General features: G+C 37.5%; 4 protein-coding genes and 1 long non-coding RNA gene across 10 annotated transcripts; 2 read left to right on the forward strand and 3 right to left on the reverse strand.

Moving 5' to 3' along the window:
* The first annotated feature begins 714 nt into the window (after positions 1–714).
* On the forward strand, positions 715–4334 carry LOC103436670 (protein FAR1-RELATED SEQUENCE 5-like). Its single transcript, XM_008375112.4, has 2 exons — positions 715–3355; positions 3934–4334. The coding sequence occupies exons 1-2, from the start codon at positions 1220–1222 to the stop codon at positions 4096–4098; spliced, it is 2301 nt and encodes a 766-aa protein (XP_008373334.3). The 5' UTR covers positions 715–1219; the 3' UTR covers positions 4099–4334.
* A 667-nt stretch (positions 4335–5001) lies between these two features.
* Positions 5002–7366, forward strand: LOC103436669 (cyclin-dependent kinase B2-2). The gene is made up of 8 exons (XM_008375111.4): positions 5002–5507; positions 5735–5876; positions 5977–6038; positions 6160–6271; positions 6355–6448; positions 6541–6610; positions 6713–6851; positions 6956–7366. Exons 1-8 carry the CDS (start codon positions 5269–5271, stop codon positions 7046–7048), a joined length of 951 nt encoding a protein of 316 aa, XP_008373333.3. The 5' UTR covers positions 5002–5268; the 3' UTR covers positions 7049–7366.
* Positions 7367–7480: 114 nt separating this feature from the next.
* LOC103436668 (protein PIN-LIKES 3-like) lies at positions 7481–11362 on the reverse strand. 4 transcript variants are annotated; one of them, XM_070823893.1, is made up of 11 exons: positions 11205–11362; positions 10614–10817; positions 10426–10505; positions 10213–10337; positions 9954–10075; positions 9274–9492; positions 8884–8976; positions 8691–8791; positions 8299–8351; positions 8033–8218; positions 7481–7909 (listed from the first exon to the last, which is right to left on the reverse strand). In XM_070823893.1, exons 2-11 carry the CDS (start codon positions 10746–10748, stop codon positions 7779–7781), a joined length of 1245 nt encoding a protein of 414 aa, XP_070679994.1. In that variant the 5' UTR covers positions 10749–10817; positions 11205–11362; the 3' UTR covers positions 7481–7778. The 4 variants fall into 4 exon arrangements, with proteins under 4 accessions (XP_070679994.1, XP_008373331.3, XP_070679993.1 ...); XM_008375109.4 differs by lacking the exon at positions 11205–11362 and adding an exon at positions 11014–11197; XM_070823892.1 differs by lacking the exon at positions 11205–11362 and adding an exon at positions 11067–11111.
* A 2756-nt stretch (positions 11363–14118) lies between these two features.
* On the reverse strand, positions 14119–18609 carry LOC139197151 (uncharacterized). 2 transcript variants are annotated; one of them, XR_011582291.1, is made up of 4 exons: positions 18549–18609; positions 15776–17419; positions 15416–15491; positions 15192–15332 (listed from the first exon to the last, which is right to left on the reverse strand). XR_011582291.1 is itself a non-coding variant. In XM_070823890.1 (3 exons), the coding sequence occupies exons 1-3, from the start codon at positions 15782–15784 to the stop codon at positions 14179–14181; spliced, it is 1239 nt and encodes a 412-aa protein (XP_070679991.1). In that variant the 5' UTR covers positions 15785–15912; the 3' UTR covers positions 14119–14178. The 2 variants fall into 2 exon arrangements, 1 of the variants encoding a protein (XP_070679991.1); XM_070823890.1 differs by lacking the exon at positions 18549–18609 and having other exon boundaries at positions 14119–15332; positions 15776–15912.
* A 619-nt stretch (positions 18610–19228) lies between these two features.
* Positions 19229–21392, reverse strand: LOC139197152 (uncharacterized). 2 transcript variants are annotated; one of them, XR_011582293.1, is made up of 4 exons: positions 21174–21392; positions 20846–20982; positions 20167–20225; positions 19229–19284 (listed from the first exon to the last, which is right to left on the reverse strand). It is a non-coding gene; the product is annotated as an uncharacterized lncRNA (long non-coding RNA). The 2 variants fall into 2 exon arrangements; XR_011582292.1 differs by having other exon boundaries at positions 20167–20258.
* Between the last annotated feature and the right edge of the window lie 4162 nt (positions 21393–25554).

Raw genomic sequence — 25554 nt, forward strand, 5'->3', positions numbered from 1 at the left:
ATGGAGTAGTAGTATGGCCCTTGTTTTAGATTCAACTCTTTTATTTTAAATGCGACTTGGATGCTGAAGAAGAAAAGTTGCAATGCTCATGTTATTAAAACAAAAATAATGAACACTTTCAACATTATATCATACATATTCCTGTTCTCCTCAATCTTACTGTTCAAAGAAACAACGGTCACTTACTGTTGGATCACAATTTACTTGGACTACAAGGTCTAGAAAAAAAGGGACTAATCTCGTGTGTCCCAAATATTTTTATTCTCTTAATCCAAACATTCTCATATCCAAAATAGGATAAAATAGTGTCAAAAGCAACCATGTGTCGTTATATAAGTGAAGATTATCTCACCAGTTACATAGTGACACGTAGTGTACTGTGTACCACATCCTGTGTTTCGGACACACTGAAAAATCTATCCCAAAATATGAAGTGAAAGAAAGTTTGGTGGCAGGATGCGCCCTGAGGATTCTTGCCGAATCTTCTTTGTGAGGATCTCGGAGATTCTTAAATCATATTTGTTCATTGTACATCGTGCGCTCGGAAATTATTGTAAATTTTTTTTATTTAAAATTGAATATAAACAGTACCTGACGAAAATTAACTACACGATATACAATGAAGTATGTGATTGGAAGATTTCCGGATATGATTCTCTCTCCAGGATGTGGGCATGTAATGGAATGTAAGGCAGCCAGGTAATCAAGTAGACCGCAGACCTGCGTATCATTAGATCATTACCAACCACCGCATAAGAAAAGGAAACTTCCATCTTCCTCTACAACACCCAAAACTGTCCCCCCGCCCGAACTGAGAGACAAACTCGTGTTAAAACCCTCCAACTCAAACCCCCGAAATTCCCTCTCTCTCTCTCAAACTCATCAGACTGTCAGACACTCAACCGAAACTGCAAAGCTCTGTACTTTGTTTCATCTCACATTTCCATCAAAAATGCAAAACCCTAAATTAAGAAACTTGAATATCAGCTGCGGTGTTCTGGTCCTTTGAAGCTCGCCTGCAACTGCAACTTCCCACATCCTCCTCCTGTTGCTTAGTGAAGCTCTCTCTCTCCGGTCAGTTACTTCGCTTTCTCTCTCTTCCACTACCCCTGTAGGCTGTAGATGTAGACTGCCAGTGGGTTTTAATTTTCATATAATTAGTTGAAGAAGGTATCCAAATTACTGGAGAAATTAGAGACTAGATAAATTGTATTCAGCGATGGACTCTGAGCCTCTCAACATTGACTCTGACAACCAAGTGGTGGAATTTGGCGAAGAAGATGACGCCGCCACCGCCACCGCCCTCCACTTACAACACACTGATCATAGCTATGGTATTTTCGATGATCACTTGGTTCAACCCTCTAATTCTCCTAGGTCTCGTGATGATTTCCCTAATGGGGATGGGGACCCCAGTCTTGAACCCTACGAGGGCATGGAATTCGACTCTGAACAGGCCTCCCGCATTTTCTATAATTCTTATGCCCGTCGAGTTGGTTTCAGCACCCGCGTCAGCGTCTACCAGCGCTCCCGTCGCGATGGCTCCATCATATGCCGCCAAATTGTCTGCTCCCGTGAAGGCTTTCGCCGCGATGGTGGTGAAAATAGGTCCAAGCGCCAGCGTACGGTTACTAGAGTTGGTTGTAAAGCACAGATGACCGTCAAGAAACAGACTTCAGGACGATGGGCTGTTTCAAAGCTGGTAAAGGAACATAACCATGAGCTTGTGCCTCCGGATAGGGTGCATTGTCTCCGTTCGCATAGGCATGTCTCTGGTCCTGCTCGAAGCCTGATTGATACCCTTCAAGCGGCTGGCATGGGTCCTAGTGGAGTGATGTCTGTGCTTATCAAGGAGTCAGGTGGAATTAATAACGTTGGTTTCACAAAAGTTGATTGCCAGAACTATATGAGTAGCAGCAGGCAGAGAACTCTTGGGAGTGGGGGTCAGGTTGTTTTTGACTATTTGAAGCGAATGCAGGTCGAGGATCCTGATTTCTTTTGTGCCGTCCAGGGTGATTTTGAGAACTCGACCGGAAACATTTTCTGGGCTGATGCAAATTCGAGAATGAATTATGACTACTTTGGAGACACTGTTACATTTGACACAACTTATAGGACAAACCGATACCGTGTCCCATTTGCCCCTTTTACTGGGTGGAATCATCACGGACAGCCTGTTTTATTTGGATGCGCATTACTCCTTAATGAGTCAGAGTCCTCATTTGTTTGGCTCTTCCAGACTTGGCTAGCTGCGATGTCTAGCCGCCATCCTGTTTCACTCACAACAGACCAGGATAGAATCATTCGGGCTGCTGTTGTGCATGTATTCCCTGGAACTCGCCACCGGTTTTGTAAATGGAACGTATTCAGAGAAGCTCAGGAGAAATTGTCCGACATATACCACTCACACCCCACCTTTGAAACTGAATTGCTGAAGTGCATCAATGTGACAGAGACAATTGAGGAATTTGAGTCATGTTGGGAGTCCCTTGTTCAAAGATATGATCTTGGGGATAATGAGTGGCTTCAGTCAATATACGATGCTCGGCAACAATGGGTGCCAGTTTTTCTCCAGGATACATTTTTTGGTGAGATGTCAACAACCCAAGGAAGTGATAATATAAACTCATATTTTGATGGCTATATAAACGCATCAACTAACATTCAGGTGCTGATAAAGCAGTATGAAAAAGCAATTGCCACTCGCCATGAAAAGGAAGTAAAGGCTGATTATGATACAATGAACAGCTCTCCGATTCTGAGGACGCCATCTCCAATGGAAAAACAAGCTGCCAAACTTTATACAAGGATAATATTCATGAAATTCCAAGAGGAATTAGTCGAGACACTTGCTTATCCTGCAACTGTGGTTGATGATACAGGATCAGAAACCATGTATGGGGTGGCAAAATTTGGGGAAGACCACAAGGTGCACTCTGTTAAGTTCAATGTTTTTGAGAAGAAAGCCCGTTGCAGCTGCCAATTGTTTGAGTTTTCAGGCATTATATGTAGGCACATATTAGCAGTCTTCCGAGTAACCAATGTTCTTACGCTTCCATCACACTATGTATTAAAACGTTGGACAAAAAATGCCAAAAGTGGAGTTGTATGGGATGAGAACACTCTTGGATTGCCAAATGATTCTCAAGATTCCACTGCTGCTCGGTATGACAATCTACGCAGGGAAGCAATCAAATATGTAGAAGAAGGGGCTGAATCTGTGCATGTTTATAATGTGGCAATGGATGCTCTTCGTGAAGCTGCAAATGAGGTTGCCGCAGCAAAGAATCATGGTCTTGCAATTGCACAAAATACCCCAGTAAATTGCAGTCAGAAACTTCAGTCTTGTACCATGGTAAGTTATTTTCTTGGAAGTCGGAAGAGGGTTCTCTTTGCTGGGTCTCTGCATTGTAAAACTTTGTTGTTTGTTTTCAAAACATAATTGTGTACTCGATGTTCTGTGTATCTCTTCAGTATAGATCCTTTCTCTTTTTCTTTGGCTGCAGGTCCTTTCTCGAAAACTGTCTAAAGCAAAATCTGAAATGATATTTGAGATATCATAAATTTGCATTTTTTTTTTGTTGAAGATAAATTGTCATATTTAAAATATAGTAGAAAGTAGTTTTTCGTTTCTAAAGCAAAAGCGTAGACTACTTTTCTTGCACATCTTAATTTGATAGGAACTGAGTGATACTTCTAGGGCAATTGGGTCATTGGTTTTTGGTAGATTTTCTGTCTTTTGATTAGTGATACTGAATGGTTTTAGAAATTGTTCCAACTTCCAAGTCCAAATTTCTTCACAGAATTCTACATTACCTACCTCCTTTTGTTGTTTCATGCATTTGATTTGGTTTGTTGCTTTCTTCTAGCTTTGCATGTAGCATGTACGCGTCTTCTTCTACTGATTATTGTCCCTTCTTTTGAATTTTGTAGGATCAGGACAAGAAACTTGAAGAGTTGGCAGCTGAGTTGGAAATTTCAAGTCAGCAATGTGAAGCATTCAGAGAAAAGCTACTCGCTGTTTTGAAAGATATGGAAGAACAGAAGTTAAAGATATCAGTAAATGTTCAGAATGTAAGGCTAAACCTAAAAGTTTAGAAACCTTTACATTCATGTATACAAGAAAAACAGGTGGAAAAGGGAGTTGGCATTCTTCACCGTTGCACGCAGCATGTTTAGTTGCTGGTTAGTGATAGATTGGTACGTAGTAGTTGTAACGTTACATATGTAGAGTTGTAACTGGAGGTAGTGTTTATGTAGTGGATGTAGAAACAAATAACTGTTGATGTTTTTCCTTTTGTATTGTATTGTGTATATAAAGGTTTTGGTAGAAACTTTTGTGTTCTCTCCTCAATGACAAATTCTTTTTGTTTGTTTTGTTTTCCACGTGTCATAAAATAAGTGGATGACATGTGGAGTACCGCTTGAATACATGATGCTCGAGAAAAATCTCTCCTCCACGTATATTATCTCTGCTCCTTGTTTCCTGAGAAGGCTGAGAGTCAATTGCAAATAAATGTGGAGTTTGAACTTTGAAGAGTGTTAGGAAGTCATCTTCTCGGATGTTGGCCCTCCGAGTGTCACCTCTCTCCCACTCTTAGATTTACAAAATTTCCATCCAAACATTATGTTCATATTTATCACCTAAACTTAACGTGCGCCACTTGAGGTTGAGAGGGGTAGATGAGTCATTGCCATTCAGATATTGGCAAATAAAACTTGTTCGAGGAAAAATTGAGTTTTGGTCGTATCTACTTTCAATTAAGGAAGAATCAGGATCGCTTGGCAAACACTATTAACTAATTTGAACATAATTTTTTAAGTAATGATGAGGAATATTAACTATTTATAAAAATTCAAAGACAGTAATCAACTGAATTAAAAGTTATGACATAATTTGGTTAAAGTGGTACAAGTTTAGAGAATAAATTTACGAAAAGATAAACTAAATAAGAGATCAAACGTGCGTGTATCTAAGACGTATTGTAATATTAGGCCACCAAATTGGGTTTTGTGTGGCGATAGAATGGTCCAAATTTAGAATGGCAGGAAACCGGAAGTAGCCCCCGGAAAGGGAAAAGGTGTGACTCGGACAATTTGAATTTCGAAAAGAGTTGCCCGTTGAACCAAACATCTTAAATTTCCGTCAATACCCTTCCCATTTAACGGATATATAACTTAGACGCTCTGCCCTCCCCCCTTTGTCATTTGAACCGTTTGAAATCAGCAACCAGCAAATCAAGAAACAAGAGAGAGAAAGAGAGAAAAATGGAGATGATCGGAGGAGCGGCGAATAAAGGAGCGTCGGCGATGGAGGCGTTCGAGAAGCTGGAGAAGGTGGGAGAAGGGACTTACGGGAAGGTGTACAGAGCGAGAGAGAAGGCGACTGGGAAGATCGTGGCCCTCAAGAAAACTCGCCTCCACGAGGACGAGGAAGGCGTCCCTCCCACCACTCTCCGCGAAGTCTCCATTCTCCGCATGCTCTCCAGAGACCCCCACATCGTCAAGTTCGTATCCTTTCTTCCCTCTCTCTCTCTCTCTTTCTTTAGTTCTACAAATTAGGGTGTGATTTCTTTCTTGTATTTACGGAAATGAAATCTTCAATTGATTGAATTGGGTTTTCTTCTCTTTTCTGTAAATCAATTGATTTGGGTTTTCTTCTTTTCTGTAAAGTTGATTGATTTGGCTGGTTAATTGTGAATTAACGAAACCCTAAACCCCAATTCCATAATAGGCTGATGGATGTGAAACAAGGGCAGAACAAGGAGGGAAAGACCGTACTCTACTTGGTGTTCGAGTACATGGACACTGATCTCAAGAAATTCATCCGCACCTTCCGTCAATCTGGAGAGCACATTCCGTCCCCCACCGTTAAGGTCTGCTCTTTAATTTGCTTTTCCCCCAAATGTTTATTCCCAATCAACTTAATCACGCATGAAATTTTGGTAATTGAAATGGTGATTTATGATGATGCAGAGCCTGATGTTCCAACTCTGCAAAGGTGTTGCCTTTTGCCATGGTCATGGAATTTTGCACAGGTGACCTTTTTTCAATTAACTCCCAAACCACTTGATGTTTCTAATCTTTTCTATGTGGTTTGTTTCTCCGTCTGAGTTTTCTTTTAAGTTTGTTTGATTTGTTTTAATGCCATTTATGCAGGGATCTTAAGCCTCACAATCTTCTCATGGACCGCAAGTCTATGATGCTTAAAATTGCGGACCTTGGACTTGCTAGAGCTTTTACTGTGCCACTCAAGAAGTATACTCATGAGGTAGTTAATGTGTTTGCTTTTGGTTATGAGTTATCTTGTTGCTTTTGACAGTAGCTAATGACTTTGTGCAATAACGGCTGCAGATATTGACCCTCTGGTATAGGGCTCCAGAAGTTCTTCTGGGAGCTACACATTACTCAACTGCAGTGGATATTTGGTCTGTTGGCTGTATATTTGGTACTCATCTGTTCCTTATTTGATTTTAATGTTTGAATCTCGAAATTTATGCCATTGTTTTAACAGTCTATACAATTGTTTCTGAATTGTAGCTGAGCTTGTCACGAAGCAAGCACTCTTCCCTGGGGATTCTGAACTGCAGCAGCTCCTACATATATTCAGGTTCGCTAATATTATTTCCACTTCCCCATTACCGAAATTGTGCCAATTACTTGTATAAATGTCAATTAGCCTAGTTCTTTTGCTTATGGATCTTTGATGCAGGTTGTTGGGCACTCCAAATGAGGTGGTGTGGCCAGGTGTAAGCAAGCTTAAGGACTGGCATGAGTACCCCCAGTGGAGTCCCCAAAGTTTGTTGAAGGCTGTTCCCAATTTGGACGAGATGGGGCTGGATTTGTTGTTGGTACGCCAGCTTTTGCTTTACTTGATTTGTGGTACTTTATAGAGTGTTCTGCTAATCTACATGGTGATGAATACTAGTTCTAAATATGTTGTTTATGCTTGCAGCAAATGTTGCAATACGATCCTGCAAAACGCATTTCAGCAAAGACAGCTATGGAGCACCCTTACTTTGATGGTTTGAACAAGGATTCTCTCTGAAGAAGCAGGATGAAGCATTTGTGGATCGGGATGGCTAGCAGAGAAGCGCTCTGTACTACTGAAGTTTATTTGCTTTCCACAAGCACGCAGTTGTGCTAAATCTTTAGGATGGCTAACTAGTAGACTAAAGGATTCCGAGTGGTGTGGTGTTTACAATATGCAAGTAGCTTTCCTCAAGCATATTTCTATTCAACTAGGACATTGATTGATGTAACGTTTTGCTTTAATCACGTTTTGCTGTACGGTTTTACATTCGGGCCACTAAGCTTTGCCAAATGAAAGCTCACGGGCTCCTGCTCCGATCAAATTGACCAGTCATTGTTCCTGCTCCAGAAATATGTGCTGCTGATTGCACCAATCTTACTTATGCCTTCCCAAGTTCCCATCACATGCCTACGTGTAAAAGTTTGCAAGCATTTCTTAGACAATAGCTTTGAAAATTAAACCACAATTTCATCGTTCATGATTTATAAAAGGAACAACATTACAAGCTACAAACCGTCCGCGTCTGAACACGTACCACATCAATTTCTTCTGGTCAAGCATATTTGCAGCTACAACTTGCGATTGATTTGGCAGAGTGGATTGCTCAACTTTGCATTTAATTCCGAAATCTGATTACACATTACAGGACCAAAAGTGCCTTTGTTGTTTACAGTTTTGCCAAGTAATATTTCTTCTGACAAATTGCCTACACTTGTATTAGAAAGAATTCATGTAAAATTTTGATTCACAGTCGTGTCACAATCCACATGAAGGCGGCGGACCAGAATGTAAGTGACAGTGACGCGAAAGCATAAGTACACAGCATGATAACTGAACATTCATTCTCTCCTGCTCCGAATAATTGCGTCATTGTTCCTGCCATATTTTAAAGGATCAACAAACAATACTTGAGAATAAACTTACATTTGTTACGATATAGAGTGAGCGAGCAACTTCTGATTGCACTTTTTTGTTGCTAAACAGCAGGAGCAAGCGTACCTATGTTCATCGCAGGTGGGAGTGAAAATTGAAGCAGAAGAACAAACAGATATAATGGATCAGAGTGCACCAACCCAAATTTCAGTGCCCCTTTAATAACCAATATGCCTATAAGAGGCAGGGCAACATAACGAACAACTATGATGCCAACGACAAGAGATTTCTGAATCCCTGACCCTCTCAAACCTGCAACAACAATGTGAAGTAAGTCCTAAAGTAAACCAACAACTAAGTACAACATTAATAGAATTTGTATGAGTTATTACCCTTAAGTAGGTTTCCTCCTATTATCAAAGTGAGAGCTGGGATGGCTCCGTCCCTGCAATCATAAAGAACAAGTCTCTTTAACTGATGCTGAGTGAACAACAAAATTAATACACACTTTGTATAAAGAACATGCTCGTCTTTTGAGCCGAAACCATCTGGTCTGAACATGTTTTGTAAAGTCGGGATTAACACCAGACAAGTATTCTACTTTTATGCTAATTGAGAACCAAATTATTCATCCGGATATGTACAACTATAGGACCAAGCATGGTTAGTATCTTCCCTAGTATGTAATAGTATTAAGAACGGGAAGCTAGATTAGTTGCCAATAAGTGCATAGATCGTGGATAAATTATTAAGGTTTGATACAGTTCGGGCATAAGTTCTATACCCCAACAAATAAGCAGTATCTTGAATCACCCGTAGAGGAGCACCATCTCCTATCAGTAATTTTCGAATCTGAGGAATGACTCCGATTGCAAAACCAACAATCTACACCAGGAAAAGATTAAGTTTGCCCAATTTTTCAATAAAATTGCGCTGAATCTGGATCACAATGATATAAAAGTGTCGAAGGGACATACCGCTCCAATAGTTGAAGGGGCAAATATTGTTTTCAGATTGATCTTTTCAAACACCATCACTATACGTTGCTTTAGTTTACCTGAAGTCATCACCTGCCATGGAAAACAACAAAGATATGCAGTGTAAGAAATTGAAAAGAAACAGGGCAACTTTCTCTTGTTAGAGATGTCCGGCATGTTACATTGTGAGATTGCGAATCTGGATCATACATTCAAATGACATTCATTTGATTAGTCGTCTGGATTGACAGTCTAGCAATAAAACATTTCTAAGTATTTCTGAGAAAACGACATTTCTCAATAAACAAATCTTAATATAGATTTGTTGGAAATACTTAAACAAAGCATCAAATTGAATGAGTATCATTGTAGTTTAATGGAGTTAGCAACCTTTGGTTTTTCTTCAGGCACAGCAGTGTATGGCAGTGAATATTGATCCCCATTTTCCTCAACTATGACATATTCCTTTGAAGAAAGCAGCGGCTCAGTGCAACTTACTTGGTCGGATGTAGGGGACCTCTCGGCGGACTGATTAGAATCTTGGGTGCCCCTTGTTGAAGATATCCGCACAATATTATATACATAGGACCACAAATACACGGCTCCTATCTGAAGCATGAACACAATTGCATTACAAAAAGCAAAGATAGGAATCCCTGACAGCTGAACAAGGTAGCAACATTGTAGAGAAGAGAAACAGTCGCTAGAATTCAAGAGGAAAATTGAAGGACAGAAGAAAATGTGTTCAGAAAAATGTATTCTACACAGCAAGCAGGTGCACACGAACACCATTTAAGAAGTGGCCCTGGCCGTTTGGGGTAGTACAATTTGTATGTATAATTGTATATGTTCTAGACATGAGATGAAACTTATGATGATATCAACGATTAAAATCGTGAGTTCGAATCGCAGTAACTGCTCCTTTTCAACTTGAATGAGAGAATTGGATTGTAACTTGTTTGAAGCAGCTTCCCAATCCATTCTTAATTCGAATCGTAGAAAGCAAGATAAAGGAATAATATTTCAATAAAACCCAAAATATTAGAACAAGACAAAGAGGGAATATGTACCGCCATTGAGAGCGAAGCATAAGCCATAGCATATGTGTGACAGACATCAGGAGCTCCAAACGGGCTCCCTTTTTCTTTACAAACTGCTGGGACTATAATGAGGAGCAAGTTACCCAAATTTCCTGTTAAGTGTTAACATCAGTATCTCTAAAGATTGATAAAACGCGAAACTGAGTATTTTTATCAGCTGCGATTTAGAATTAGAAATAAGATTAAATTCAAATATGTGTTGGACTGTGAGGGTAGAGCGTTGACTTACCTGCAGCACAGCAACCCAAGACAAGGCCTCGCAGATGGGCAGGAGGCCTTGTTAATTGGATGAGAATCCATCCGAGCACGGAACCAATTATAAACGTGATGAGGATATTCACTGGCATGAACCACCTATACACATAATAATTATTACAACATTCACATGATTATATATACATGTATGTATATATGTAGATCGAACAAAGTAATTACAACTCACATTTTAACCATGCTTTCATATGTAATTGTCTTCGCAAGGTTGGAACCCACGAGAGCAGGACTGAACACATAAAATACAACCTGTTCGTTCGTTCGTTGGTTCACAAAACACAAATACCAGTAAGAAAACAGTCCAACACGAGAAATAAATTGATTGAATGAAGAAGCGGTGTAGTGTTATTAACTTACAGTGTTTAAGTTCTTTCTAGTAACTTCCCCCAAAATATCGACACGATCAAGAGCAAGATAAGAGCCAAGTGCTGTTATCAAAAGCACTTTCAACACCGGAATTGAGGCCGTCACGAACAGCTGCAGAAGTTCCATCCTCTTCTTTTATCAATTATTCTAAATTATTATTAGCTCGTCCTCACCTCCCCTCTGCCACCTCTGCTTCTGCAAACGTAATGACAAACCAAACAGAAAACAAAGAGACAATCAAAATGCTAGTTTTTGGGAGAGGAATTAACAACATATAAATATATATATATATATATACACACACACACACATATACACACACACACGTTTATGATACTAATAAGAGAGAATTAGAGTAAAATGGGGAGGTTTTTAAGATGTGGGATCGAACCTCCGGTTCGTATTAAATAGTACTATTATGGCATGTGCCAAACGAGGCCCAACCTGTAAAGTTAAGCTCAGAATGATTTGCTTTTATTTTGCTTTCATGAAAACAGAGGAGAGGAGGGGAAGAGGAAAAACAACAAGAGAGCTTATGCATTTATGTGAATGAATGCATATGCATTTATGCACCAATTATACCTGTAGTCGCGTGTCAGAGCTGGGTCGACCCGATGCAGATGGGATCATGTGATGGCGCTGAAATAAAACAGTTTAATCAACACACGTCTCATCTGGCGTCAGCGTTTCTGTCTTTTTCTGCTTCCCATTTCCTTTGCCAATGGTGACTTGGTTACTACAATTGGCCCTTCGCAATCACTGCTATTTCATTATGTCATGTCCCTCCCAAAGGAGAGACAGAAAGCCACACTTCGTTGCAACCACATGTTTGCAACCGCATGGGCGCGGTTAATTCTCATAAAACATATTCATTTATTCTTCATCATCAGTATTACATTTAACAGCGAATGACCGTATCATTTATTTTTAGTGTAAAAATTTGATTTTTCGTTAAAATGAACAGTACCGGGAGTTTTTCGTTAAAGTTCTCTTATTTTAACCCATACTAGCATTTGCCTACACACTTTGTGTGTATGAACACATTTTTTTAGAAAATCAGAAGAAGAGAGGGAGAGGGAGAGGGAGAACCGGGGGGGGGCGGGGGGAGTTTTTTTTGTTTTGTTTTTTTTTTTTAATATTGGAAGTATTTTAACATTACATGTAGGTGAGGCTTCAATAAAAAATAGTAAAATTTGGACCTGTGAAATTACATCATTGCCCATCATATTTTTTGTGTGATAGAAGACGAGTTTATCTTTTATCCTCTTTTGGTTGACAAAGAGGGTTTTATTAATTAGTAGAGATAATGAACTGTTTGATCCTCATGAAAATAGATGATTAAATGATAGGGGTGCAACTTGGGTGGGAAATTTGGAAATATAACCAAAATTTGTACCTCATATAGAATTATAGCCATGATTTTAATTTTATAATAACTATAACCAAAAGTTAATATAAAAGTACTACTATACCCTTAATCACTGAATCCTTATATGTTGTTTTCCTAAACCCACCTGTAACCAATCTCCATCCAAGTCAGCTCCGACAGAGAGTTGCGATTGGAAAGCTGAGCCTTGGATCCTTCACTTTACACGCGTTTTTGCCTCTCTATCTCTCTCTGCTTTTTTTTCTTTCCATCTCTAGTCTTAAAAAGCTTTAACTTTTAGCTTCTGGGTATTCAAATGAGAAGAAACTAGGAGGAGGAGGAGGAGGAGGAGGAAGAAATCGGTAGAATTAGAACATAGAATTATCAATTTAACTTCTTAAACTCGTATCTAAATTAAATGATTGTTGAGTTGTATTGGATTTTCTTCTAAATTTTCAAAATTTTCCATCTGAGTTTTATCTCTGATTATCATATCTAGTATCGGATAGCTGCTGGACTTGATTCATCATCATCATCTTCTTCTTCTTCCACTCTCCAAACTTTTTCCATTTTTTTAATTTATAATTTTGGGTGAAAATTTCTAATCAAATTTTCCAGCTGGGTGGAAAATAATTCAAGAAAAAAGGTGTTCGTGGCCATTTGGCATCCACATGGTGGGGGTGGGGGGACGGAGCTATATTGTGTGTTGGAGAAAAAGATAGTGGATAGTGGGGTGGGGCTAGGGATGGGCAATGGTTATGGCGGGCGGCTAACTGCGGTTATTTACTAATAACCGTTTATATTCATACCCGTATATCCGTTTATCCGTTGGGTAATTGCATAAACGGTTATACTCATACCCATAACTGTTTATACGTGGTTAACCATACCTATTTAACTATAACCGTTTACCCATTTAACAATAATCATTTACCTGTTTACCCGTTTATCTTTTTTTTACCCATTTTCACCGTCTACGTGTTTTTTTTTAACAACTTGAAAATTACAAAAGAAAAATTTGTCATAATTTTCGTTTTCTGACAATTAAACACCATTATAGGTACATTTTAGCATGCATTTCCCTATTTTAATCATTTAAGTCCTCATACAATTCCAATAATTGAAATAATAGTTTACGAACGATATTTTTCTGCTACACCCAAGCAAGTCTTTAATTATAATCCATATGAATACAAAGTAAGCTTCTAAAAACAAAAAGTAGTCAATATCTTAAATACTAGATGATTCAAAGTTCCAAAATATTACGAAACTAAACACTTTCGAACACTAATGCTTTAGCACGTTCAATCACAAAGTCTTATTGACTCGTTGTCACCAAAAGAGGCCTACAAAAGAAATGTATAAATTGAATTAGTATCCCATTTAGGGACACCGACACCAATTAGCATGAATCAAACAGAGATAAGTGATCACATAAGGTTTACATTGTACACTCAGTTATCAGAAGAAAAAAAAGAAAAAAAAAAGAAAAAAGCAAACAAAAACGGAGTACCAAATCAATTGAGAGATAGATGAGTGGCGGAGATGAGAGAGAGGGAAGCGAGGAGGGAGAGATGAGCGGGAGACGGAGCGTTTGAGACTCTAAGTTTGGCAAAGAGATTGAAAATTTAAGGTTTTTATTTTTTTTTAATTTTACATATATTAAATTAAATAGGTAAATGGATACCCATTATAACTGCGGGTCATACCCATAATTGATGGATACTCGTTATAACCGCGAGTAATACCCATGCCCATTTAAATTTCATAGATAAACGGTTGGGTATAACCGTTTGTTCGTCTAAACGGTTATCCATAACCATAACCAAGGAAGAAAATATCGGTAATATCGGAAATATCGGTAGTCCGAAAACACGGAAATATCGATGGAAATATCGATGGAAATATCGGTAAAATATCGATATCGATAAAAATTACATGGAAACCACGAAAATTGTAAGAAAAACTTGGAAATTTTTATTGAAACTTTGCAGGATGTTTATTTAGTCAATTATCTATTAGTTTATCACAAAAAATTGGAAGGAAATGCATTGCATGATGGATTTAACATTATCAAGTTGATTATATAGCGAGCTGACAAACATTGTGAGTGTAGAAAATATGTAGTAATTAATGAAAGAAGTCTAAACACACCATAATCATTTATATATAATGAATTAGTACAATATTTTACACTTTAGTACCACATAGAGTTTCTATGAGGTTCAAAATTTTCACTATCTTCATCATCTCTACGTGTAGAATGAGTGTATTGTGAAGAGTAGTTATCAAATGATAAATCCCCAAAATGGTTTTGCATGTAATTGTTAACATGCCACCCATATGGATCCGAGATTGGTTGAGGTTGTCCATAAGAAAAATCATTTGAAGATTGAGTCTGGGATTGTTTCCATGAGTCGCTCGATTCCATCCCAACATGGGAATGGGATATGAAGGGTAGGGAAATGGTTGGTTATGAGTATAACCATAGTTACTACTTCCCAATCCAACAGAGTCTGAAGTTCTAGATAACGAGTCATCTTCTTGACTTGACAAAATCCCCTTGCCTCTTTCTCTGCGAGTATAGTCCTTCCCTATGGCACCAATTCCTGGTCCTGCCCGCCTACTGCCATGGCCATCATCCTGTGTTGCATGCATGAAGTTTGCCTCACCAGTGAAGGGGCTCATATATCCGGGAGGTGGTGGTCCATAATAGTTTCCATATCCACCACCACTACCTCCAGCTCCACTATGTCCTTCATCATTCCCACCTCCGGTGGTAGGTGAGTCTCCTGATCTTGTACTAGAGCTATCATTAGTATCAGCACGATGTTGTGGTTGTGTAGGATTGGAAGAAGGTGGAATTCCAGTGTTTCTTGGTCTTGGGCGCAAAAGTTCTTCCAAAGAGTCAGTGCTGCTAGATCTCACCTCCTCCTCTAATACTCTTTCTACATTTATCCCTTCATTACGTGCTTCTTCAGCAACTTTGGGAGCTGGGTTGCCTTCATCATCATCTAAATGAAGAGGTCTAATCCATTGAAAAAGTTGGTTACCCTCTGTATCATCATCTTCACCAACAATATCAAACACATCTAGTGGGTCCCCACGGTCGACATGATCTATTTCTGCTTCATTATCTCGAATTTGAAGCTTCATGTTGTAGTAGCAATAAACTAATTTTTCCAAGCTACTATGAGCCAACTTATTTCTTTGCTTTGTGTGTATGAGTGCAAATGTGCTCCAATTTCTTTCACAAGCAGATGAGGAAGCTGTTTGTGATAATACTTTGATTGCTAACTTTCTCACAGTTGGTGCATCGGTCCCATACATGATCCACCATTCAGCTACAATGAAAAACAATGTTGATAAGCCTAATAACTCCAACAAATTCTATTATAAACTTATAGTGAAATATGTTTATACTCACTAGGAGACATATTTGTTCGAGCAGCAACTGATGTTGGTTCTCCAAAAGTTCTTCTTGCATCTTTAAACCATGTTAGCTGAATTCAATAAATCGTGTTAGTTTAATCCAACAAAGTAATTATTATAATTTAAGTAATTGTCTACCTCATTTCCAAATTGGCCAACTGCTGGTGATGCAGGGTCTAATTTAGAGTATACATTATGTACAACACGTATAAGGTTACCATCATCTCCAACACCGGGTCTGTATTGGTATCGGGGATTCAAATAATATGTTGTTCAAAGAAACACATACTCTAATAAGAGAAATAATACTTATGCAACTAAAGAAACGAATTGCAAATTATGACATAATTTATACCTGCTGCATGCAAATCGTGGTATAATGTTTTATACCATCAGTCTTCAATTATCTTTATGACCCACCTTGCACCATGTTTTCTTTCCAATTCATCCTTCACTACACGCATCAACTCATATACTGCCCCCATAGTAGGATACACCTCTGTGTCAACGATCCGTAAAACTTTGTAAAGAGGTTCAAACACTTGGCACACATGTTCTGATTGAGTCCAAAAAGCATGATCAAGCACTATACTTTCCACCATACGACCTGTATTTGAGCAGCTCAAATTGTGGTTGGCCCAATCGTCACTAGTGAATAGTTGCTTCAACCCTGCTTTCTTCTTGAGTATGCTGTCTAATGCAATATAGTTGGTGGCGAATCGAGTGGTAGCTGGACGAATAATTTCTCCTTTGCAAAATTCACGCATCTTTGCCAACAACCAACCGTGATTGTAAATATAATTTGTGATCGTTCTAGCTCTTTTGACCACAGTAGCAACATTCTCTCTCTTCCCCATTGCCTCAAACATGAGATCAATACAATGTGCTGCACATGATGTCCAAAACACATTATGATGCTTCATTAACTTTTTTCCAGCTTTGACAAATGTAGAACCGTTGTCGGTCACGACTTGGACAACATTATGCTCTCCCACCTCCATGATTACATCCCTCAATAATTTGTAAATATACTTGTAATTCTTTATATGGTCTGAAGCATCAACAGACTTCAAAAAAATTATCTTTCCCTTGGAGTATACCATGAAGTTAATGATAGACAATCTGGTCGGGCCGGTCCATCCGTCACACATGAGTGTGCAACCATTAGTTTCCCACTTTGACCTCAACTTGTTAACATACTCGCCAATGTCTTTATACTCCATATCCAAATATTTGTTTCTTATCTCATAGGGAGTGGGAGGTTGTACTCCAACACCGGCCTGTTGACATCCCACTACCATATTTTTGAAATGATGTGATGATGCCTTCGCAGCAGAGACATTTTCATAGATAAAGAACTTGCTAATTAGACGCCCCATTCCCTCCTTCACATTACCTCCAGTGAAATAACTCCAAACACTCTTTTGACGTGCTTTGGATGACTTATATAAAATTGGGGCTATTGGTGGTGTTGGTTGTAATTCTCTAAGACTGCCTCCCCGTCTCATTTGTGCACCACCACTTGTCCCGGAACCTTGTGCTCTATTAGGAATTTTATGAAGGTGTTCTCTTTCCCATGCTGACTGTTTGGAGGCACGTAATACTTGTTTCAAACTGCGTCGTTCTTCAGGTCCCATGTCATCATCACATTCGTCCTCATCGTCATCATCATCACTGTCAAGCTCTTGGCCATAGACTTCTCCCCGTAGCCCAGCTCGAATATTTTCCATTCCTTGTGTTATCTTTTCCTTCTGCTGTTTTTTATTTTTTAATAATGTGCTGATGAATGCCTTCACTTCTGGGGGGACATTATCGCATCGTTGGACATTTTTTGCTGGATCTAATCCACTAAGATGGTACTTAAGTCGTGTCACTCCGCCATTCTTCATTACCCGACCACAATATTTGCAAATTGTGCCATGTTTGTTTCCGTCTATTGGGTATCCATGTTCCCAAGCTGGATCACGTTTAGTAGCTCTACTGGACATCGTAAATGTACCTACATTTATTTTTCATGAAAATTAGACAAATATTTTTTGGCCAAAAAATATAGTAGTGATGACGGTTATATAAGAGAACCTAAATAATAAAGTTATTCTACAGAAGAATTAAATATGAAGTAAAGAAAATGATTGTAAAAATTTAAGTAATTAAAAAAATAATATGGAATAATAAAACCTAATATTAATGAATAATAATCCAATTTGATAAAAAAATAATCCTAATATAAATGATGAATAATATTCCTTTTTGATAATAATCCTAATATAAATAATCCTACTATAAATGATGATAATTATGTTTCATGAAAATAATCCTAATATAAAACATAGTGATGAATAATATTCCTTTTTGATAATAATCCAATTTAATAATAATCCACTTTAATAATAATCCAATTTAATGAATAATCCAATTTGATAATAAAAAAAAACCTAATATTAATGAATAAAAATCCTATTTGATAAAAAAATAATCCTAATATAAAACATAGTGATGAATAATAATCCAATTTGATAATAATCCAATTTAATGAATAGTCCAATTTGATAATAATCCAATTTAATAATAATCCAATTTAATGAATAGTCCAATTTGATAATAAGCCAATTTAATGAATAATCCAATTTAATGAATAATAATCCAATTATCTTAAAAATAATCCTAATATAAAACATAGTGATGAATAATAATCCAAATTGATAATAATCCAATTTAATAATAATCCAATTTAATGAATAGTCCAATTTGATAATAAGCCAATTTAATGAATAATCCAATTTAATGAATAATAATCCAATTTGATAATAATATAATTTAATGAATAATAATCCAATTTGATAATAAAAAACCTAATATTAATGAATAATTATCCTATTTGATAATAAAACCTAATATTAATAAAATAATAAATAACATTAAACATATTAAAATTATCCTAGGGAATAATTATACAACATTACTTAATTACTTAAAAAAATTAACATGTAATTGTTAACATTACTTAACTACTTACAAAAATTAACATGCAAGTATTAATTACTTAAAAAAATTAACATACGAGTCCACACAAATTTATTTGTTGTTGTATAAATTACAATAATATAAATATAAGTTTGTAAACTTACCTTAAATATGAAACCCTTTGTGTTCAAGCTTTGGAATGGAGCTGGAATGGCTTTGAAAATGGTAAGGGAAATAAAATAATAAATAACATTAAACATATTAAAATTATCCTAGGGAATAATTATACAACATTACTTAATTACTTAAAAAAAATTAACATGTAATTGTTAACATTACTTAATTACTTACAAAAACTAACATGCAAGTATTAATTACTTAAAAAAATTAACATGTAATTGTTAACATTACTTAATTACTTACAAAAACTAACATGCAAGTATTAATTACTTAAAAAAATTAACATACGAGTTCACACAAATTTTGTTGTTGTTGTATAAATTATAAGAATATAAATATAAGTTTGTAAACTTACTTTAAATATGGAACCCTTTGTGTTCAAGCTCTGGAATGGATCTGGAATGACTTTGAAAGGGGTAAGGGAAATAAAATAATCGAAAAGGCTCTGAATGACTATGATACTCGACCTCTTGAAAGAATGCAGCTTTGAAAGAATATCACAATGGCTCTGATACTCCACCTTTTATGACACACCCCGTCCCGAAGGAGGGCGTGCTGGCCGTCACGTGAGAGTGACGTAACCATTTACATAGTTCAGAAGCTTTAAAAAAAAATTTCCAATTACTAAGATGACACACCCGAGGGTGAGTCCTACTTTTGTGAATTCTGTCAGAACACCGTTGGATTCCTCGTGGCCACCAAAGCTCTGCTAACTTGAACCTGGAGGGGCGCAAAACAAAATTGAGTGGGTCAGTAAAACAAAGTTTTTCGAAAACTTTTCATTTAAAACATTTCTAACCCCTCACCGTAAAACCTGTATACTTTCCCAGAAAATAGCATATATATAAACATATATATAAGCAAAAATCTCAAATCTCAAACCTTTAACACTTTTCAGAAAAATATATATATATAACCATATGAAATCTCAAAACTTGAATCCCAAATCTTTAACATTTTTCAAGAAAAACATGCCATGCCATAAATCAAAATATAAATCAGGTGAAATAAGGAATCAATCGGAGACCCTGCAGTTGGTCCTATACGATTAATTCAATAGCTCAATATCTCACTAAGCCGGAGTCACCACAGTGACCTATACGGCCCTACTCTGCACATCACTCGGAACTACGTAAGGTAGTCTGTACGATGAAAGGTGTAAAAATACGCTCTAGTGCTTCTCTCATCAATCATCAGCGCGCATAACTAAGATCACCCACTAGTCGGAATCACGCCTAGTGATCTATACGACTAGCATGTCGGAACCCTCACATGGTCTGTACGACATCCACCTACTTGGATCCAAGGCGAGCGTGCGGTGTGGTGAATAAAATAAGCACTAACACCTAGGGTGCAGGTTATGAGCTTGAAACATCTTATCAACAATCAATTAAATGAATAATGAACTCACCTGACTTACCTGTGCCTCCACAGCACCATGCAACATGTATGTATCATATATCAATCATATAACTCATATGAAATTCACATTTTCCAAATAATTCTATGCATGGCATTTTCAAAACATAATTTCGTATAAATTCATCTTCTGGGAAAAATTTATAGTATAAAGGTAATACGAAAACAAAACTGCCCACTCACCTGGAGTTCGCTCAACAACTCCCTAGCACCACACATCAAGGCGTCATGAAGATTAGCGCCTAGAACAATAATCAAACCCAACCTCAGAAATCCTGCCGATAGAATACATAACTTATATAAGACACGTCACTACGTAATTCGATCCGGATGATCTGCAACTCAGATTTCAAATCCGTAACTTCCAGAGGTCCACAATATACCTCTAGGACAACATCCTAAAATTTCATTACCATCCAACGGTCGGATCTCCGTCAATTTCCAAAACTAAGTGACGGTTAACATTCTATTTTATGAACTTACAATTCCAATTCCGGAATATCCGTAAATCGGATTCCCAATCCGTAAGTTCCTATAATCCTCAAATATTACGTATTACAACGTATCAAAGTTTGATGACGATCCAACGGTCGGATCGTCAATTCACATTTTCACTTAACCACGAATCGTAACCAACTTAGGTTCAATTATTCAATTTACGTCCATCAATTATCAAAACTGAACCTAGAACCTCGAACACATGCTAATAATGACATTGGCGGGCCATTGGCCACGCGCCGCCGCGTGGGCCGCCGCGGGTGGCGGTTGGCCGCCCCCGGCTCGCCGGAAAATTCAACTATTTCAAAAAAATTACCAAAATTTGCAGATTTGAAGATCTCAATGAGTAGAACAACTTTCATACCTGTGGCCAAGGCCAATTTGGCCTGGAAGTGCTTCAATTTCACCAAAACCGTGAAGAACCCTAGAATTGGGTGTTTCCAATTCGACCTTCAAACTTGTTCCAACGCCTCAATTACCTCTTGGGCTTTGCTTTAGGTCCTAAAGGAATGCTAATGGTGTTAGTAATTGAAAGAAAACATTTCAAAATTTGGAGAATTTAAACAAAAGGGTCGCGGCACCCGTAGGGGTGTTCTTCGCGAAATCACAACGAAATTCAATGATTCTTGGGGTGAAACGTAAAGAGGGAAGATCATAGAAGGTTTTCCAAGTGATGGATTGATGTAACTCACCGGAAAAATGGTGAAATTTCGACGAAATTTGGTGAAGAACACCGACGGGTCGCGCGCGGGCCGCACGGGTCAAGAACGACCCGTTCCTCCTTTTCCCCCGTGCACCACTCTCCCTCCTTTCCCTCATTTCCTTCCCATGGTTGGTCAGTTTCTTCCTCTCTCTTCTTCTGATTCGCTCTCATCTTCTTCTTCCCCGATTGGGCATTTCTGCCCAGTCTCTCTTCTTCTTTTCTGTTTTCTTTTTCTTCTTCTCATACACATACACACACCAAAAACCTTTCCCTCATCCCAGCCATCCATTTCAAATTCCATTAAATCCGGGCCGTCCATTTTCATAAAAGAATTTCTATACTTCACTAAAATTATAATTCCTTAAAATCCCAAATTTCGAACGTTAATAACTTCTTCGATATAACTCCAAATCACGAACCGTCTGCGCCCACGCGTCCGTAACGACGAGTACTATGAGCATATGTCAAGAAAACAAATCTTAGATGGCACGACACAACGATTAACCTCGAATGATGTGCGTGCCTCAAATGGCATTTTTGTAAAATCCTTTATTAAAACTTTAAAAATTCTTAAAAATTAGGGACGGGCTGTCACATTTTAAAACAATATCGGCACACGGTTTTGAATGAAACCACCATCTGAAAAGAATATGCTGTCTAATTGTAAAAGTGGTCTGAAATTGTCAAAATAATTGTAAAACTTGTCGGGAATACTGAGTGAGTCATGTGTCAAATTGTCAAAATAATTGTAAAACTTGTCGGGAATACTGAGTGAGTCATGTGTCCTCCTGACAGGAGGAACCCATACACACACACACAAATGACACAACGCACGCACACAAACATCACACACGCAGACCACGACCTCAGTCTCTCTCTCTCTCGATCCTTCTCGATCTCTCTTCTCCCTTCTCCCACACACACACACACACACACACACACAGATCTCCGATCTCTCTTCTCCCTTCTCCCAAACACACACACACACACACACACACAGATCTCTCGATCTCTCTTCTCCATTCTCCGATCTCTCTTCTCCCTTATCCGATCTCTCTTCTCCCTTCTTCGATCTCTCTTCTCCCTTCTCCCCCCCCCCACACACACACAGAGATCTCTCGATCTCTCTTCTCCCTTATCCCACGCGCACACACACACACACAGATCTCTCAATCTCTCTTCTCCCTTCCCCTACACACACACCACGGCCTTCTGTTCCTCAGTCCGACAATCTCGAATCCCTCTCGATATCTGGGTGTCGCCGCCGTTGATCGTGGCTCTGGCGAAGTCGGAGTTGGCTCAGTCGTCTGTGGCGGTGCGCCGTTGAGCAAGGAGTTGGCTCAGTCATCTGGTTCGTCTTCGACTCGAAGAAAACAAGTTTTCAGGTGAGATTCCATTGAAACGCTAAACCCTAAACCGACATCACATATGTTGAATCGTTTATTACCTCTTGCATGCGTGAAATTTGAAGTTTATATGTGAAATTGAAGTTAAAAATCGTGTTTTTGCAAGGTTTTTGGGACGAAATCGGCTCGGGAATAGGCACACCATCTCCGGCGTTCTTCTCCGACGTTCGGCTCGGAGTCCGATTGCACCGTTCAAAAAAATATCGCGATATTTCCAAAATATCGCGACATTATCGATATTATTGATAATATCGCGATATTTGGACGAAAACCATTCGGATACCAATTAAAATATCCATTTCCCGAAAAACCGATAATATAGGCGATATTTCGCCGATATTATCGGCATTTTCTTCCATGACCATAACCATGAACTTTAAATGGGCGGGTAACTACGGTTACCCAAACCCATGGGTATTTTGCCCATCCCTAGGTGGGGCGGAGCTGCAGTAAGTGTCGAAGAAAGAGAGGTCGAGCTTGCAGAACGGAACATACATAGTGGTCATAGCAGGGAGGAAGCTCAACGTCGGTAAGGTATTAGGGAGAAGAACCGCAAGATTTAGGTAGACGGAGATTGGGCTCGACATCGTAGTCATGGCAGCAACCATTGTCTGTGTTCAACGACTTGCGAGTCGGCTTCGCCAACGAGTTTTTTCACAGTTAAGAGCAAAAGAAAAGTTTCTAGCGAGTAAGGATAGATTAATAATTTCATATCAACTTTTGGTTATAATTATCATAAACTTAGAAGTGTGGCTATAATTTTATATGAGGTCCAAATTTTGATTATTTTTCCAAATTTCCGAACTTGGGTTGGGTCAACTTGAATCTGACCATATTATTTAGGGAACTTTAACGAAAAGCTCCCGGTACTGTTCACTTTAACGTAAAACCACATTTTTACACTAAAAAGTCAATCCTGATACTATTCACCTTACCCTTTATTTTGTCCTTATCGTTAAAACTCAAAGTTTTCAAATCCTTTTCATTAGTTATCTTTATTATTTACAAATTTTTATCATGTATAAAGTTTATAATCAAAACCACTCAATTATTTAATATTCATTTAAAAATCATTTATAAAACAAATGCCAAACTGCTTTGCACCGAAAAAGTGCCAAACGACTTGCCAAAGACCAGTGGGATGAATCAGATGAACATAAAAAATAAAAAATAAAAAATAAAGCATTTGGTGAAGGCCAGGGCAGCATGCATCCTTTGGTGAATGGCATAAAAAGTTAAATTTGTCTACTAACACAAGCATTTAAAGACTTTTTTTTGTATAACATTTTGGTTTTAGTTTTAATTTTTGTCATAAAAATAGAAGAGCGGAAAAATGGATATAAAAGAGCGAAGGAAGAGTGATTGCAATGTTGTAAAAGAATTGTCCAACAAAAGGTACACAAAACGAAAACTAAAAACCAAAAACTATCTTAAGTTATTTTTATTTTCAAGATCTTATTTTGGGAAGATGATTTTCACTCTTTTTAGTCTATCATGCATGAGATATTTTTCAGTGTGCTCAGAACAAAAGTACATACGCTATATGTTATTATACAAATGGTGAAACACTGGAAAAAAAAAATGTTCCCTTGTATAATAACATATGACGTACCAGTTTGTGTTCTGAAAACATTTAAAAATCTCTCCTCATGTACCCGTTTTTACTATTAGATTAAATTAATTAAATATAAACAATACTCTGAATTAAGGGGAGTGTATGAAACTAAAAAGAGTTTGTATTCCTATTTTTAGTTGCCCTCTTTTTGACCATCCTCCTTCATTTCTGATTCTCTTACTCTCTACATGTAAGCACAAAGACTATAAACTGAAATAATTATAAATAAATAAAACATATTATATAAAAATAATGTTAAAAAGATCAAATTTACAAATAAAATCCTCTCATCTCTCATTTACAATAAAAAAGAAAAAAGAAAAGAAACAGCTGTTTTTCTTTTGGTAAAGAAAACAACCGTGTTTCTAAATCACAACGGACGAGAAGTCAAATCAAAATTGAGGAGCAAAGCCTAAACTGATCATGCATCTGAGTCCTTAGAAATATAAAATGAATAAAGTAAAATATGGTGGCCGACGTTATTGTATTATATACATCTCCCGCAGAAAGAGACGTTGTGATTGCTTTCTATTTGTCTTTTTCATTCATCTCTCGCTAAAAACTCTAAAGAAAAGGAAGTAGGATTCCTTCTATTTTTTTCTTTTTTTTTTATTTGAACGATCACGGTTAAATTATGTTAATATTTTATATTAATTTTTTTTATAATAAAAGTAAGATAAAATAAAAGTATATAAAAGGAGAAATGAAAAAAAAATGAAAAAAAGAAAGAAGAAAATCCTACACCAAAGAAAAGAACAAAGAAAGAGAATCACAAAACGACTCTTTCTCCAATCTCTAGATTCCATTATATATCCACTTGCACTTTCTTCCGTCTCAAAACCCAACAAAAGAAGACCCTGGACCAAAAAAAAATACCAATTCAGCTAATCTAAATTAGTCAACACGTGTTAATTTTCATTTACGTGTCAATTTGAATTATAAGTATGAGATGTCAAGTTGACGACATACGTGGCCATGAAAGTTTGTCCGTATGTGAGAGTAAGATTAATGGCATATTTACGTAACGGTAATGAAAATAGAAGGAATTGAATTGAGAAGGAGTTGGATTGAGGAGGAGTCAGAATCATATTCCTGTTGAAGCTGTTTACTTAAATATTCTGGAATCATAATAGAATTTCATAAAGCTGTTTACTAATTCAGCAGAATCGGAATATAAATTAGTATGATTACTAAAATACCCTTATTCCAAATAAAATATTTTATATACTTTAATGGGTTTATAAATGATAGTCTTGGAAATAAAAAAAAGTAAGTGAGGGTATAAAGGGAACAAAAGTGTCATTCCAATTACCCAAATAATCAGGAATTGGATTACCACCTATATCTAG

Source organism: Malus domestica, chromosome 06 (genome assembly GCF_042453785.1).
Source record: "Malus domestica chromosome 06, GDT2T_hap1".
NCBI classification, from domain to species: Eukaryota; Viridiplantae; Streptophyta; class Magnoliopsida; order Rosales; family Rosaceae; genus Malus; species Malus domestica.

Bases quoted from the DNA above. Each gene is read 5' to 3' on its own strand.
- LOC139197151 (XM_070823890.1), bottom strand. The intron at 15,333-15,415 runs GTGAGTATAAAC...TTTTCATTGTAG, and splicing joins TCGAACAAATATGTCTCCTA to CTGAATGGTGGATCATGTAT.
- LOC103436669 (XM_008375111.4), top strand. From the start codon at position 5,269: ATGGAGATGATCGGAGGAGCGGCGAATAAAGGAGCGTCGGCGATGGAG. The intron at 5,877-5,976 runs GTCTGCTCTTTA...ATGATGATGCAG, and splicing joins TTCCGTCCCCCACCGTTAAG to AGCCTGATGTTCCAACTCTG. The intron at 6,039-6,159 runs GTGACCTTTTTT...CCATTTATGCAG, and splicing joins GGTCATGGAATTTTGCACAG to GGATCTTAAGCCTCACAATC.
- LOC103436670 (XM_008375112.4), top strand. From the start codon at position 1,220: ATGGACTCTGAGCCTCTCAACATTGACTCTGACAACCAAGTGGTGGAA. The intron at 3,356-3,933 runs GTAAGTTATTTT...TGAATTTTGTAG, and splicing joins AACTTCAGTCTTGTACCATG to GATCAGGACAAGAAACTTGA.
- LOC103436668 (XM_070823893.1), bottom strand. From the start codon at position 10,748: ATGGAACTTCTGCAGCTGTTCGTGACGGCCTCAATTCCGGTGTTGAAA. The intron at 10,506-10,613 runs GTAAGTTAATAA...ACGAACGAACAG, and splicing joins CTAGAAAGAACTTAAACACT to GTTGTATTTTATGTGTTCAG. The intron at 8,977-9,273 runs GTTGCTAACTCC...TTTCCATGGCAG, and splicing joins TGCCTGAAGAAAAACCAAAG to GTGATGACTTCAGGTAAACT.